Source organism: Brassica oleracea, chromosome C7, assembly GCF_000695525.1.
Source record: "Brassica oleracea var. oleracea cultivar TO1000 chromosome C7, BOL, whole genome shotgun sequence".
Taxonomy (NCBI): Eukaryota; Viridiplantae; Streptophyta; class Magnoliopsida; order Brassicales; family Brassicaceae; genus Brassica; species Brassica oleracea.
Window position 1 is genome coordinate 21390568 of NC_027754.1, and position 14093 is coordinate 21404660.

At 34.1% G+C, this 14093-nt stretch overlaps 1 protein-coding gene and 1 pseudogene across 1 annotated transcript; both read left to right on the forward strand.

Moving 5' to 3' along the window:
- The first annotated feature begins 2500 nt into the window (after nucleotides 1-2500).
- Nucleotides 2501-8379, forward strand: LOC106306667 (UDP-glycosyltransferase 85A1-like). The gene is given in 3 exon segments (XM_013743367.1): nucleotides 2501-3207; nucleotides 7302-7743; nucleotides 7745-8379. Coding segments are annotated over 3 exon segments (1449 nt in total). The 5' UTR covers nucleotides 2501-2690; the 3' UTR covers nucleotides 8235-8379.
- Nucleotides 8380-8888: 509 nt separating this feature from the next.
- On the forward strand, nucleotides 8889-10675 carry LOC106304002 (annotated as a pseudogene).
- Nucleotides 10676-14093: the final 3418 nt, after the last annotated feature.

Below are 14093 nucleotides of genomic sequence, written 5' to 3' on the forward strand. Positions count from 1 at the left end.
ACAATCAAAGAACCGCGAGAGAGCTTCCATTTACCACCACCGTGCAAACTGAAATAACCCTCATCATCAAGTCTTCCCGTCGATATCAGATTCATCCTAATATCAGGAACATGCTTAACATCCTTAAGCACCAACCTAGTCCCAAGACTAGTCTCCAAGCATATATCGCCAATGCCAGCAACTTGAGCCATTGCATCATTTCCCATCTTCACGGAACCATAATTACCCGTAGTATAGGTAGAAAACAAATCCCGCTGTGATATTGCATGAGTAGTGGCTCCACTATCAATCACCCAACTGGTGTCTTGGCATGCGACATTAATGGCATCACCCTCAAGAAGAATGAGAAACTGATCTTCGGTGACAGTCACCCGATCCACCTTTTCTTCTTGATTACCTTGCTGTTTGTTTTTCAACTTCCAGCAATCCTTCTTCATGTGCCCTTTCTTGTGACAGAAATAGCACTCCATGTTAGCAAATTTATTAGATTTACTCCTGCTCCTGTTCTTGTCTCTCTTGGGATCTCTACTCAAACTCCTCCCCCTTGACTCAGTAACAAAGACATCTGAACGCGAACTACTAGCATTCGACTGCCTTCTTGCTTCCTCATTAAGAACACTGTTCTTCACTGAATCCATCGAAATAACAGCTTCTGATGCGGAGTTACAAAGAGACATCCTGAAAACCTCCCAAGAATCCGGTAAAGTACCGAGAAGCAACAGACCGTGAATCTCATCATCAAACCTGATGCCCATATCAGACAGCTTGTTGAGCAATCCCTGAAACGCATTCAAGTGATCCGTCATCGGAGTTCCTTCCTGATACCTCAGCTCAATCAACTTCTTGATCATGTACATCTTGTTGTTTCCGGTCTTCCTAGCATACAACTGCTCCAGCTTCTTCCACAAAGAACGAGCATCTGTATCAGTCTCAATATGATGCAACACATTATCATCTACCCACTGCCTTATCAACCCACACACTTTGCGATGCAGCAGCTTCCACTCTTCATCCGTCTTCATCTCAGGTTTCTTCTCCTCGAAGACTGGAACATGGAATTCTTTAACAAAGAGCAAATCCTCCATCTTGCCCTTCCATAGATGATAGTTAGCATCATTCAAGCATATCATCCTGCTCGTATTTTCCATCATTCTCACAATCAACAATAACCCGAAGTTATCAAACCCAAAGCTCTAAAACCAGAAGCTCTAATACCACTTTGTTGGGGAAAGCGGACACGAGGCGCAGCGGAATGTAGCAATCGTGTTTCCCCTGACCTTGTGAGAATCAGAGAGAAAAATACTTCGACGATAGCAGGATATAATATAAGCAATAACTAAATGAGACAAGCACTTTTTACGTGGAAAACCTCCTCGATGTGAGAAGGAAAAACCACAGGACCGTAGTCCACTCAACAATCCACTATATAAATGTATGTGAGTACAACCACGTCCTCCCTGTTCAACAGCCTGAACAGAACATAGACTCAAGTTACAAAGAGCTATCTCCAACACAAGAACAACAACAACAAGAGAGCAACACAAAGCTTCAAAACCAGCAGAAACCAAACGACCTCAGCTCACAAGGATTCTGGCAACCAGAGACTAATCCCACTGTACAAATCCAAGATAAACCAGTCAACAACACCTCTGCCAAATTTCAGCTCAATCAGAGAAGATCTCACCGTCGGATTTACCAAATACTCAAGGCAGCGCTGCTAAAGAACTGTGACGACCATCTTCACTAAAACCCAGACAACAGAAGATACAACTGTTGAAATCTAAATCCCTTCGGTGAAACTTTAACTCACTGACTGAAGAAGCTTCCCACAAAATATCAGCCCGATCAGGATCCGTTTGACCTTCCAAATCTGCCTTGACAAACCCAGACGAAATTTTGCATCCTTCCCTCTTTTCTCTCTTTTGTCTTTTTGATTATTGTAAGTCTCTACATAAAAAAATTAGGTCAAGAGACTATATATATGTGCCTCACTAACCCTAAGAACCTCCAAAGTCCAATACTAATCTCATGGACTAATACCAATGGCTCAACTTCCAAGTTTGGTTATCACCAACCAAATCCAATGAGTTTCCTCCATCTAGAAGGAACCCAACACGCACAGGATGCGGATCAGTCACCTAGTATATATTAAAAAAAATATCAAATATGATTCGCTGCGTCGCTACATTTATTTATAAAATTATAAAACGATATTAAATATATCTTTTTTTTAATCAGTAATTTGAAACAGACCTTACAAATATTTATGTGGTCATTTATTTCTACGTTGTAGGGCTTACCTGTATATAAGTTTTTTTTATAACAAAAAGCATTAAAATTTTAACCTTTTTGCATAGCAATGATGTTTTATCACAAAAACCCCACAAAAGTTTTACCAAAAAAAAAACCCCACAAAAGTCACTAATCCCAAAAGGTTTTAAGGTCCACTCGTAACAAGTCCGACTTGATTTTTTTTCGGCAGTACGTTCAGACAGCATTATCTTATGACAGCTGTGGATAACGTTCACACGTGAGGTAGATTTTTCGACGGTCAACACGTGCTAGAATAACATATAGTCTCGCCTTTTCTCTCTATAAATGGCGTATGTCGAAACTAAAGCCAACGAAAAGTTACATTTGCCCAGTACAAAAAAAGATCCACATTCGTCTTTACGTAATAGAGAAAGAAAATGGCATCTCCTGTGGTTTACAACGGAGAAAAACCACATGTAGTTTGCGTGCCGTATCCGGCTCAAGGGCACATCAATCCCATGCTGAAAGTGGCTAAACTCCTCTACGCCAGAGGCTTTCACGTCACTTTCGTCAACACCGTCTACAATCACAACCGTCTCATTCGGTCCCGTGGGCCTCATGCCGTTAAGGGTCTCCCTTCTTTCCGGTTTGAGTCCATCCCTGACGGTCTACCGGAGACCGACGTGGACGTCACACAGGACATCACTGCCCTTTGTGATTCCACAATGAAGAACTGTCTTACTCCATTCAAGGAGCTTCTCCAGCGGATTAACGCAGGAGATGATGTTCCTCCGGTGAGTTGTATTGTAGCGGACGGTTGTATGAGCTTTACTCTTGATGCAGCGGAGGAGCTTGGAGTCCCTGAAATCCTTTTTTGGACCACTGGCGCTTCTGCCTTCATGATTTATCTACACTTCTATCTCTTCATCGAGAAGGGTTTAGCTCCTATAAAAGGTACATATTCTTACATTAATTAATCATTCAACTGATTTATAATTATATTTAACCTAAAGAGACCCTAGACCATCTTTATCTAGTAATATATTTAAAAGTTACTGTCAAAATTTAAACAAAAAGTGTATAACCAATTAAAGTGTGTAACCTAAAAATTTAGACCTTATAACCAGTATCTTAATTTGTTTGAAATTTCTACTTAGAAAACCTTTTCTCAACTTCTTTTACATGGTTTCAGAACTAGATTTATAAAGATCAAAATGTTTAAATCAAACTTTAAATTTATACTAATTTTATGAATCTTTCAATTTCTTAAATTTTAAATTTTATTGATTTGAAAACCTTACTTCTGGATAGCAGCATTAATATTTTTTATTTAAAATATGTTGTTATCTTTACCCAATTTTTTTATTATATTAATTTAGAAATAGCTATCTAATTAAATAAACAAATATATAATTGTTTGTATAAAGTGATGTTATGAAACCAAAATCTTGGAATTACAAAAACCTAAAAAAATTTAAAATAAATCAAAAGCACAAGAATATTAAACTGAATCCAACTTTGCATATTATACTAATCAAAGTAAATAAAAATATTGATATATGTATAAATATATTGTTAAATACCTCCCATAATAAATAAATAAACACTCCAAAAGACCAACCATGTTGACAAACAAAACATTAATATGTAATGTATAAGATAAGAACATTTCATATCTATTGTTATATTCATTTCTATAATAGAGACAAATATGCTATAGTCAATCTTTATTTTTTTTTCTTTAAAATAGAGATTGCTATTTTCCTATAAAATAATATTTTTATTATAAAATCATAATTTCTTATTTTCAAATGGTATTTTAACTTTCAAACTTTAATATAACTAAAAAAAATCATTTTGAAAAATACAGCTTTTATAAAAAGAAATAAGAATCACATTTTTCTTTATATAATAGTCTTTTAAATAAATTTTAATTTTAAAAAAGTAATAATTCTGTGAAATTCTTGAAAAAAATAAAGTAAATAGAGTTAATTTAAAATTGTATAAATCTTTGGAGGCAAATATTTTGAAATATTTTAGAAATATATTTAATTCCCAATAAAATATTTAGAAAATAAAAACAAATAAATTTTTATTTATTTTTAACTTAAATAACAAAAACTTTTATTCTTGCAACTGAATAATAAGAATAAAAATAAAAATACCACGATAAAAAATCACGTTAACAAACAAATATAAATCAAATTTATTGTTATTGCTTGTATGCCTCTTCTGAGTATTTTAATACTAAAATAAATTTAATAATTTAGAAAACAATAAATATGCCATGACATATTACGTTAAAAACAAATATAAATAAATTTTTGCTATTTTTTAAACCTATTTTTAATATTTTAGTATAATGATATATCTAATTATTATATGTGTATATATACTACTAATTATAAAAATTAACGAATAATAAAAAAAGATGTAGATAAACACAAAATAAATAAATGAAATAATATTTTTCAAATACATTTTCCATTTATTTATTTATTAGAGATAATTTTTTAATATTAATTTGTAGTCAGTTAAATAATGAATTATACATTATTTATTAAAGGCATCAACGATTTTAATCAGTCTAATTAAAATGGTTTATTAAAAACTAATGACTAACCTAAAATCATGGATAATATGACAAATAAACAAATTCAGGATTTAACATGCTTCACTTCATAATTATATTTCAATAGTCTATAATTATTAATCCGCAAGATAAACATCGTGTTGCCAATATATCTTCCAATAAATCAGTTATAATGTTTCATTATATTTTGTGAGCAATTTTAGAAATGACGTATTAATTTATATTCGTATTTACATCATTTTTTGTTGAGTTATTTGTAACTTATTTGATATTAAAAAATTATTTGATATTGTCACATAATTTCATTATTTATTTTCACAAGAGCAACAACAAAATATTCGCATTTGGAAGATATTTTTATCTCTGCGAAATCCTCAAAATCTAGTTCTCAAAAAAAAAAAAATCCTCAACATCATTGCCTTTGTCTATCAGACATATTCACAGCCATAAATGGCTATTAAATGACATTACCAACGAGTCGTGTGTGTCCATGTGACTATGTCTATCAGACATATTCACAGCCATAAATGGCTATTAAATGACATTACCAACGAGTCGTGTGTGTCCTATACTGAGTCATAAAGACGTTGAATGCATAAGAACATCGTTATTCCAAAGATCCATTTAGGATCTCTTATATTTTTTTTAATAATTTTAATTAGAAAATGTGAGTTAAGAGACAATGTTAAGAGACTCTAGCATTTATATGTTCCAATCCAAATCTCTTGATTTAGGGTTCTTAGATGTCCCTAAGAGGCCCAAACTGCTCAAACGACCTCCTGAGATCTTCTTGCCTGAAAAGAAAAGGAAGAGAAGTTAGAGAGAGAGTAAAATTTGCAAAAAAGCAAAAAAAAAAAAAAAGAATAAAGATCGGAGTCATAGTCAACTAATACAGAGAACTATGGTTTTCATGAACGATGAACCGCAAAAACGTAAGAGTACAAGATAGCTTTGATGACATACATTAACTTTCTTAAAGTATCCACAGTACATAAAAGAGAACATCATGACTAGATATGAGGTATCCAAACAATCATAAGCGGGGAAGAGAATAGCCGAAGAAGGGAGTTGTAGAGAAATCAAGTATGAATATACCTGCAGTCATAGCGTAGATTGCGAACCAAAAGACTGGTCGGGAGGTCCACACTACGACCTCCATAACAGCCTCCTCTAGGGCTTGGGCTTGTTCGACCCCTCCTCCCATAACCCCTTGGTGGTGATGGAGTGTAGCTCCTTCCCCTCATTGCGGCAAGCTACAACATCCACCCTGCATCAAACCCAAATAGGAGCTTAATAATAGCAGCTTATGATACAAAAACCGTGTCTCTTGTATTCTTTGATAGACAAAAACATGCCAAGTATAAGTTAAGAGAAATCAATAAACAAAAGGATGCATTACTCTGCATATCTATGCTTACTTACTCTACACTGATTACTATCAAACATAATCAAACCAAGCATCAAAGAAGAGAGCACTGTAACTGCAAAAATAATGAAGCTGAATACTCTAATAAACACCCTATAACTCGAAGACCTCTTGCAAAACTAACTTCATCTTCCCTGGAATGACAGCATAAGCCTTTCCACAACTGAAATATAAAGTTTTTGTTATTCTATGGCCAAGAAACAAAAGGATAGAAGCAAAAAACTCTATCCCACATGTATTTCGTTTTACAGGAACTAAACAAGCCTATGCTCAGAATCAGTTCAAGCACAAAGCGAGGCAGAGAGAGCTCTTCTAATACGGATCTCTAAAAACAAACTTGAATTACTGAAGCAAAAAAAATCTAATCCCACATGAACTACCAACCAACAAAAACAAACATTGCTTTATACATATGCTTCAACGAGGATGCGAACTCTTCTCCAGCATTGCTAAGACTTTCACATAATTATCATTCTCAAGATCTAATTGCATCTCTCAGTTATCGACCTAAACCAATTGGACTTAACCAAGGTTCAATCAAACAACTTCAGTTGAATAAATCAAAACTATTAAATTAATCTACCAAAACTATGATTCAATCAATGCAACAAATACACAGATACTCAAAAACGTACCTCGTCTTCAGGCTCGCTCAGATTACTATCTTCATTTATCGGACGACTCCTCACTCTCAAATAGAAATCACTCTTCTTGGCACGATGGATGCTAACCTGAATCCAGGAGAATCGCGAACGGCGGCGACGTTCGGAGGCGGAGGCGGAGGCGGAGGCGAAACGGGATCCACCGTTGATTTGCTTGTCTTCGAGGACAGCCACAACGCCGTCGTAGCGGAGAGGAACCGAATCGTCGACTTGAGACTGAATTTTGTTTTCCTCTTGAATTCTTCTCCCACGCGACACAAGAGACGTTTCTTGTGTGACTTAATTAGGAGACGTCGCTTAAGCTAATTCCTATTTTTCTTTTTTTTTAATTAATCTAAATAATCAATGATGATGATGAATTTGGCAGCTGAGGATTACTTGACGAACGAGTACTTAGACAATGTTATAGATTTCATACCGTCGATGAAAAATCTAAAATTCAAGGACATTCCTAGCTTCATCCGAACCACTAATCCTGATGATATTATGCTTAAATTTGCCCTACGCGAGACCGAGCGATCCAAACGCGCTTCTGCTATCATTCTCAACACATTTGATGATCTCGACCATGATGTCATCCAGTCCATGAACTCCATTTTACCTCCGGTTTATCCAGTTGGACCGCTTCATCTCTTAGCTAACCGGGAGATTGAAGAAGGCAGTGAGCTTGGGAACATGGGATCGAACTTATGGAAAGAGGAGACAGGATGTTTGGATTGGCTCGATACTAAGGCTCCAAACAGCGTTGTTTACGTTAACTTTGGGAGCATAACCGTTATAACTGCGAAGCAGCTTGCCGAATTCGCTTGGGAAGGAGTTTTTATGGGTCATCCGGCCGGACTTAGTAGCTGGAGACGAGGCAATGGTTCCGCCGGAGTTTTTGACGGAGACGGCAGACCGGAGGATGTTGGCAAGTTGGTGTCCTCAGGAGAAAGTTCTTTGCCACCCGGCAATAGGAGGTTTCTTGACGCATTGTGGATGGAACTCGACGTTGGAGAGTCTCTGTGGCGGTGTTCCAATGATATGTTGGCCATTCTTTGCCGACCAGCAAACGAATTGTAAGAACTGTTGTGATGAGTGGGAGGTAGGGATGGAGATTGGGGGAGATGTGAGGAGGGAGGAGATTGAGAAGGTGATTAGAGAGTTGATGGATGGTGAAAAGGGAAAGAAAATGAGAGAGAAGGCCGACGAGTGGGGACGCTTGGCTGAGGCAGCGACTGAGCATGAGCGTGGTTCCTCGGTTGTGAATTTTGAGAAGGTTGTTAAGGTTCTTTTGGACAGAGACCAGAGGAATAAATAAAACATAAGATGATCACTGAAATGTGTGTTATTAATATAGTGATTTCCAAATATGTATTGTTTTCTTTCCATCGTGTATCTTTGGTGCTTGGTTATTGGTTATTGGTTATTGGATTGATAAATTTCAGACATTCGTAATGACAATATTGATTTGTGTGTGATAGTTTCTTGTTTTCCACATTAATAAGTTTTGCTAACAAAAACATTAAATAACAAACAAAAAAAGAATAAGTTTGCTGATACATACAAATCTGATAACACCCGTAGGAAGTAGGAACCTATATATTTTGCTGCGTAAAATTCTAACGTTTAGCTTGTAGATAAACATTAGGATAATTTGAGAAATACTATGTAAAATTTGAGAAATACATTTTAAAACAACATTCTATTATGTGGCAAGACATTTGGATTCAGGTAAATCGACAAGTTTAAGGCAATATTGTTTTTGATAAGAATGTGAATTTTATTCATGAGAATGTATATCATACAATAACTGAATCAAAAGTTGCATAGGTAATTGGTACCTAAAAGTCCAAAAAAATTGAAAAGATTATTTCGCACAAGAGTCTAAGATCCTCCAATCCTAAAATGAAACACGGAGAAAGTTAAACAAGGAAAAGAAATGGAATCTAAAGAGGTGTAGTAGACAATATTGGCACGTTACGTTGTTTTTTGACAACCGACACATTGTGTCGTCCAGAAAACACATCGTCGTGTCGCCTTAGTTTTTATAAAATGGCGTTTGTCAAAGCTTAGGCGAACGAAAAAGATCACATTAATCTTGGCGGCCGAGGAAGAGAAAATGGAATCTCATGCCATTGATAGCAGACAAAAACCACATGTAGCTTTCGTGCCTTACCCGGCCCAAGGCCACATCAATCCCATGCTAAAACTGGCTAAACTTCTCCACGCCAAAGGCATCCAAGTCACCTTCGTCAACACCGTCTACAACCACAATCGACTCCTTCGGTCCCGTGGACCCAACGCTCTTGATGGACTTCCTTCCTTCCGGTTCGAGACCATCCCTGACGGTCTACCGGAGACGGACGTGGAGGCCACGCAGGACATCACTGCCCTTTGCGAGTCCACCATGAAGAACTGTCTAGCTCCGTTCGAGGAGCTTCTCTGGCGGATTAACGCTAGAGATGATGTCCCTCCAGTGAGTTGTATAATATCTGATGATTGTATGAGTTTCACTCTTGATGCTGCAGAGAAGCTTTGCATCCCGCATGTTCTTTTTTGGAGCACAGTGCATGTGGCCTCATGGCTTATCTACACTTTTATCACTTCATCGAAAAGGGTTTATGTCCAGTAAAAGGTACAGGCTCTTACATTAAGTTCAAATGATCCATTGATGTCACAATATCGTATATACTAATAAATGGTTATGAATTTGGCAGATGAGAGTTTTTTGACGAAGGAATACTTGGACACCGCTATAGATTGGATACCTTCGATGAAGAATCTAAAACTAAAAGATGTTCCGAGCTTCATCCGTACCACTGATCGTGATGATATTATGCTTAAGTTTACCCTCCACGAGGTCGAGCGAGCCAAACGCACTTCTGCTATCATTCTCAACACCTTTGATGACCTAGAGCATGATGTTATCCGGTCTATACAACCCATTTTTTCTCCGGTTTATTCTATTGGACCGCTTCATCTTTTAGCTAACCGGGTGATTGAAGATAGTGGTGAGGTAGGAAGGATGGGGTCGAATTTATGGAAAGAGGAGATAGAATGTTTGGCCTGGCTTGATACTAAGGCTCCAGACAGCGTAGTATATGTTAACTTCGGGAGCATAACTGTCACAAGCGCGAAGCAGCTTGCTGAGTTTGCTTTGGGTTTGGCAGGAAGTGGAAAGGAGTTTTTATGGGTGATCCGACCAGATTTAGTGGCTGGAGAGGCTGCGGTGGTTCCACCGGAGTTTTTAGTGGAGACAAGGGACCGTGGCATGATGGCCAGTTGGTGTCCTCAAGAGAAGGTACTTTCCCACCCAGCAGTGGGAGGTTTCTTAACGCATTGCGGGTGGAACTCAATGTTAGAGAGTCTATGTGGCGGTGTACCGATGATATGTTGGCCCTTTTTTGCTGAACAGCCAACGAATTGTAAATTTTGTTGTGATGAGTGGGGAGTAGGGATGGAGATCAGCGAAAATGTAAAGAGGGAGGAGATTGAGACGGTGGTAAAAGAGCTGATGGATGGAGAAAATGGAAGGAAAATGAGAGAGAAGGCCAGGGAATGGCGGCGATTAGCCGAGAAAGCGACAGAAAATAAGTATGGTTCCTCGGTTATAAACTTTGAGACGGTGGTTAGCAAGGTTGTTTTGAGACAGAGATCAGAGGATTAACTAAAACATAAGATGGATATCATAGAAATGTTGCGTATAATGATTGTGTGTAACTGTTTTTCTTGTTTCTATCGTGCGTAATAAATACTAGATTGCCCTTAATGAACATTATATATATGTTTTTACATATAATTAAATAAATATATATTAAATAATTAAAAATCAGTAACTATTACTTATATAATTAAATTGGTCTGAACATATAAATCAATTTTATTAATCCAAACAATAATTTTTTTCTATTTGATAGAATATATAATTAAATTTAAATGATATTAACACACATAATATATTTTTAATATTAATGTCTATTAAATGATGTTTTCTACTCATATGGTTTTTTGATCATTTGTATCTTTCTTAGCAAAAAATTTAAATTACTGATAACAAAAATTTCATTGTATGATTAATAATTTTAGTAATTTCTATTTTTTTTTAAATTAAGTTGTCAATGTTTGTTCAAAGCTTTTATCAAAAAAATTGCTCAAAGTAAATTTTCAAAATTATAATATTTATGTATTTTATATGGTATATAGTTTAATTTAAAACAATATATATATATATATATATATGTATATATATATATGTGTGTATATATATGTTTTAATATTGATAATTAATTAAATTAAACTTTTTACTTATATGATTTTGTAATCATTTGTATTTTTTATAACAAAATTTTTAACCATAGATCACAAAATTTGAATGTGAGATTTTTAACAGTCTTAGTAATTTATAGTCATTTTAAAAAATTGAAAATATAACATATACAGAAAAATCTAAATTTTATTAAATGGTTAATGTGGTTTTTTAATTTATATTAATATAATTCAAAATTAAACAAATATGATAGAAGTTACACTAATTTTTATCAAATCTTTATTATTCAAAATCATTAATTGTCATATATACTTTAGTCACATTAGGCAATTCCGTAATTTTTAGTTAAGGAAATAATAAAGAACATTAATAATGAATTTATTGTTAGTTTAATAAAAATCTTATTATATAATTAGATGGATCAACCTATTTTTCTAATGATTCTAAGAATTATCCTAGTGATGACATGTGGCTACAAAAAAAAAGTTGTAATGTTTCTCAATTAATATATATGAGATATTCATGGCTGATAAGCAGGATTGATAAATAAATAAGTATTGGTCAATAGCTATATTTGAGTGATTTATAAGTGTTTGTTAATATGTTTTAACTATTTTGTTGAAATATATTTTCAGACCTTTGAAGTCATAACCAGACATATAAACAATTAAACATTGTACCAAAGAAGCAAACAAATAATAATAATAACAATAATTATATGGTTCTTATGATTGACGTGACACCACAATATCCCATAACAGAGGGGTTGATTGGTAGAATATGTAGCTTTGAATTTTTTGCTTCAAAATTTAAGCCGTAGATTTTGTGACTTTAGCTTTAAATTTTATTGACGTAGGTTTATTTCAAAGTTTTAAAAAAGCACTAAACATAAAGCTATAGAAAAGTTGGTTCTACCGTTATATTTTTTTTTAAAGATTTTGGGCTTTAGCTTTAGTTTTTATTAATAAAGCTGCTTTGGTTTTATTACTCTAGAAAGAATTAAGGCTGTGTAGAGCACTCACTCACGCCGACACCAATTACCCCCAGACTTTCTGATTGAATCTAATCTTTGTTAACAGCATTTCCTCCTCGCTAATCATAAATCATTACGTCTTGAACAATCCTTTGCTCTTCTTTTTAATATTACAAAAATCCATGGATTCTATTAGAACTGGAAACAGAGACCGACCCATACATAACACTAGGATATTGCCTATGGGCCTCACACGGTACACAGAAAAATTTAGACAGCAGGAGGAGCTTAGCTACCGTTCGGCACTGGCATATGTCACGATTTTGTCCTTATTTTGTGTCTGCTTTTCTTCCTTTGTCCTTCTCTTTTTCATTTGAACTCATTTTCCCTTCTTGTAATCCGCAAAAACCCGAAACAAGATAATAAGTTTTAGATTTATTATTCGGCAGAAGCAAACATAGATGCACTGGCACATGCCTTGTCGTCACAAAGATGTAGACTTGTAATTGAAAACGTAATGTTTCGGTTAGAAGGATAAGAATCATTATTTCCTCTTAATGAGGGGATAACGCCTTGAATCTAACTTTTGATAACGATTTCCCCTTTTTAGTACTTTGTTTCTCAAGGTATACTATATATTGATGGGAGAAAGAAGAGAATTTTCAATTGGTATCTTTTGAAAAATAAATAAAAAGAAATAAATATATATATATATAAATGTGTTTGTTAGATAGAGATCAACACCTTTTATTATAAATTATAATTTTATCTATAAATTATATATTTTAAGTTTTATATAATTTATGTAAATATGTATTGGCATGTCTCATATTGTTTTAGTGTATTTTTTAAATTTAAAATCTGAAACGAAGTAATACATCGTTTAACATGTCCTGCATTGGTCACATTTTGTTTTTATAAAATTTTATCATAATTGATAAGTCTGGAAAAAATAAATGAATCCTAAGAACCAAACCAAAAATATTTCAAAAAATAGTACCGAAGCTGAACCGAAAATGATAAACTCGATTGGATCCAAAAATTTAATATCTGAAGAACCGGATTCAAACCCGACTCAAACCAAATATTCCAGGTACCCTAAAATATTCAAAACATCGAAAATATCCAAAATAAAATGGATTCAAAATTGTGTTTCTGGTTTAATAGTATTAACTAATTTTAGAAATTGATATATTCTTAATAATATATATCTCAGCTTGTAGTAAATATTATACGGTGCAGTCCAAGGTATTGTGAAATCATATTCATTTTTTCTTAAGGAAGTCATTAAGTTACTATACGCAATCTTTTAAGAAAATTAATATATCATTAACGATTACAGGAGTAGGAAATAATGTTAAGTTTGTTAATATTCTTTTTTCATTGGTTAATCTGTTATTATTTTGTTTCTTGAATAGTTGGTTTAGGAACAAACAAATCTAATTAGTTTTTATGCTACAATATTTTTCTAATTATATACAAATGAGATTTGAAAGGCTAATATGAAATCGTTTGTTGTGCATAGATTTTCATATTTCATTGAACATATTCCTTTTCATAAATTATATTCTCTTTGCAGATATGTCTAAACTTAAAAACAAAAAAAATTTAGAGTTTGTGTTTTGGGGTTTAGATCATCGGTAAAAAAATTAGAATAAACGTATATTTGTGGGTTGCTTATTGATACATTGTGATTTAAGGTTAGCTAACTTGTTTGGTATATACATTTTGTATAACTTTAAAAGAAAAATATAAATAGAAAGCATGATTTGTATATACAGCTATTTGGAACTATGTAACTGATAAATCCCAATATATTCAGACTATTATAAAATTTGTTCACGTTATATGAAAGAAATTACGTAGGAGCCGCTTTTGTTTAAGTAATTAAAAATAGTGTGTACATATAGTATTTCTTTTTTTTTTTTTTTTTTTTT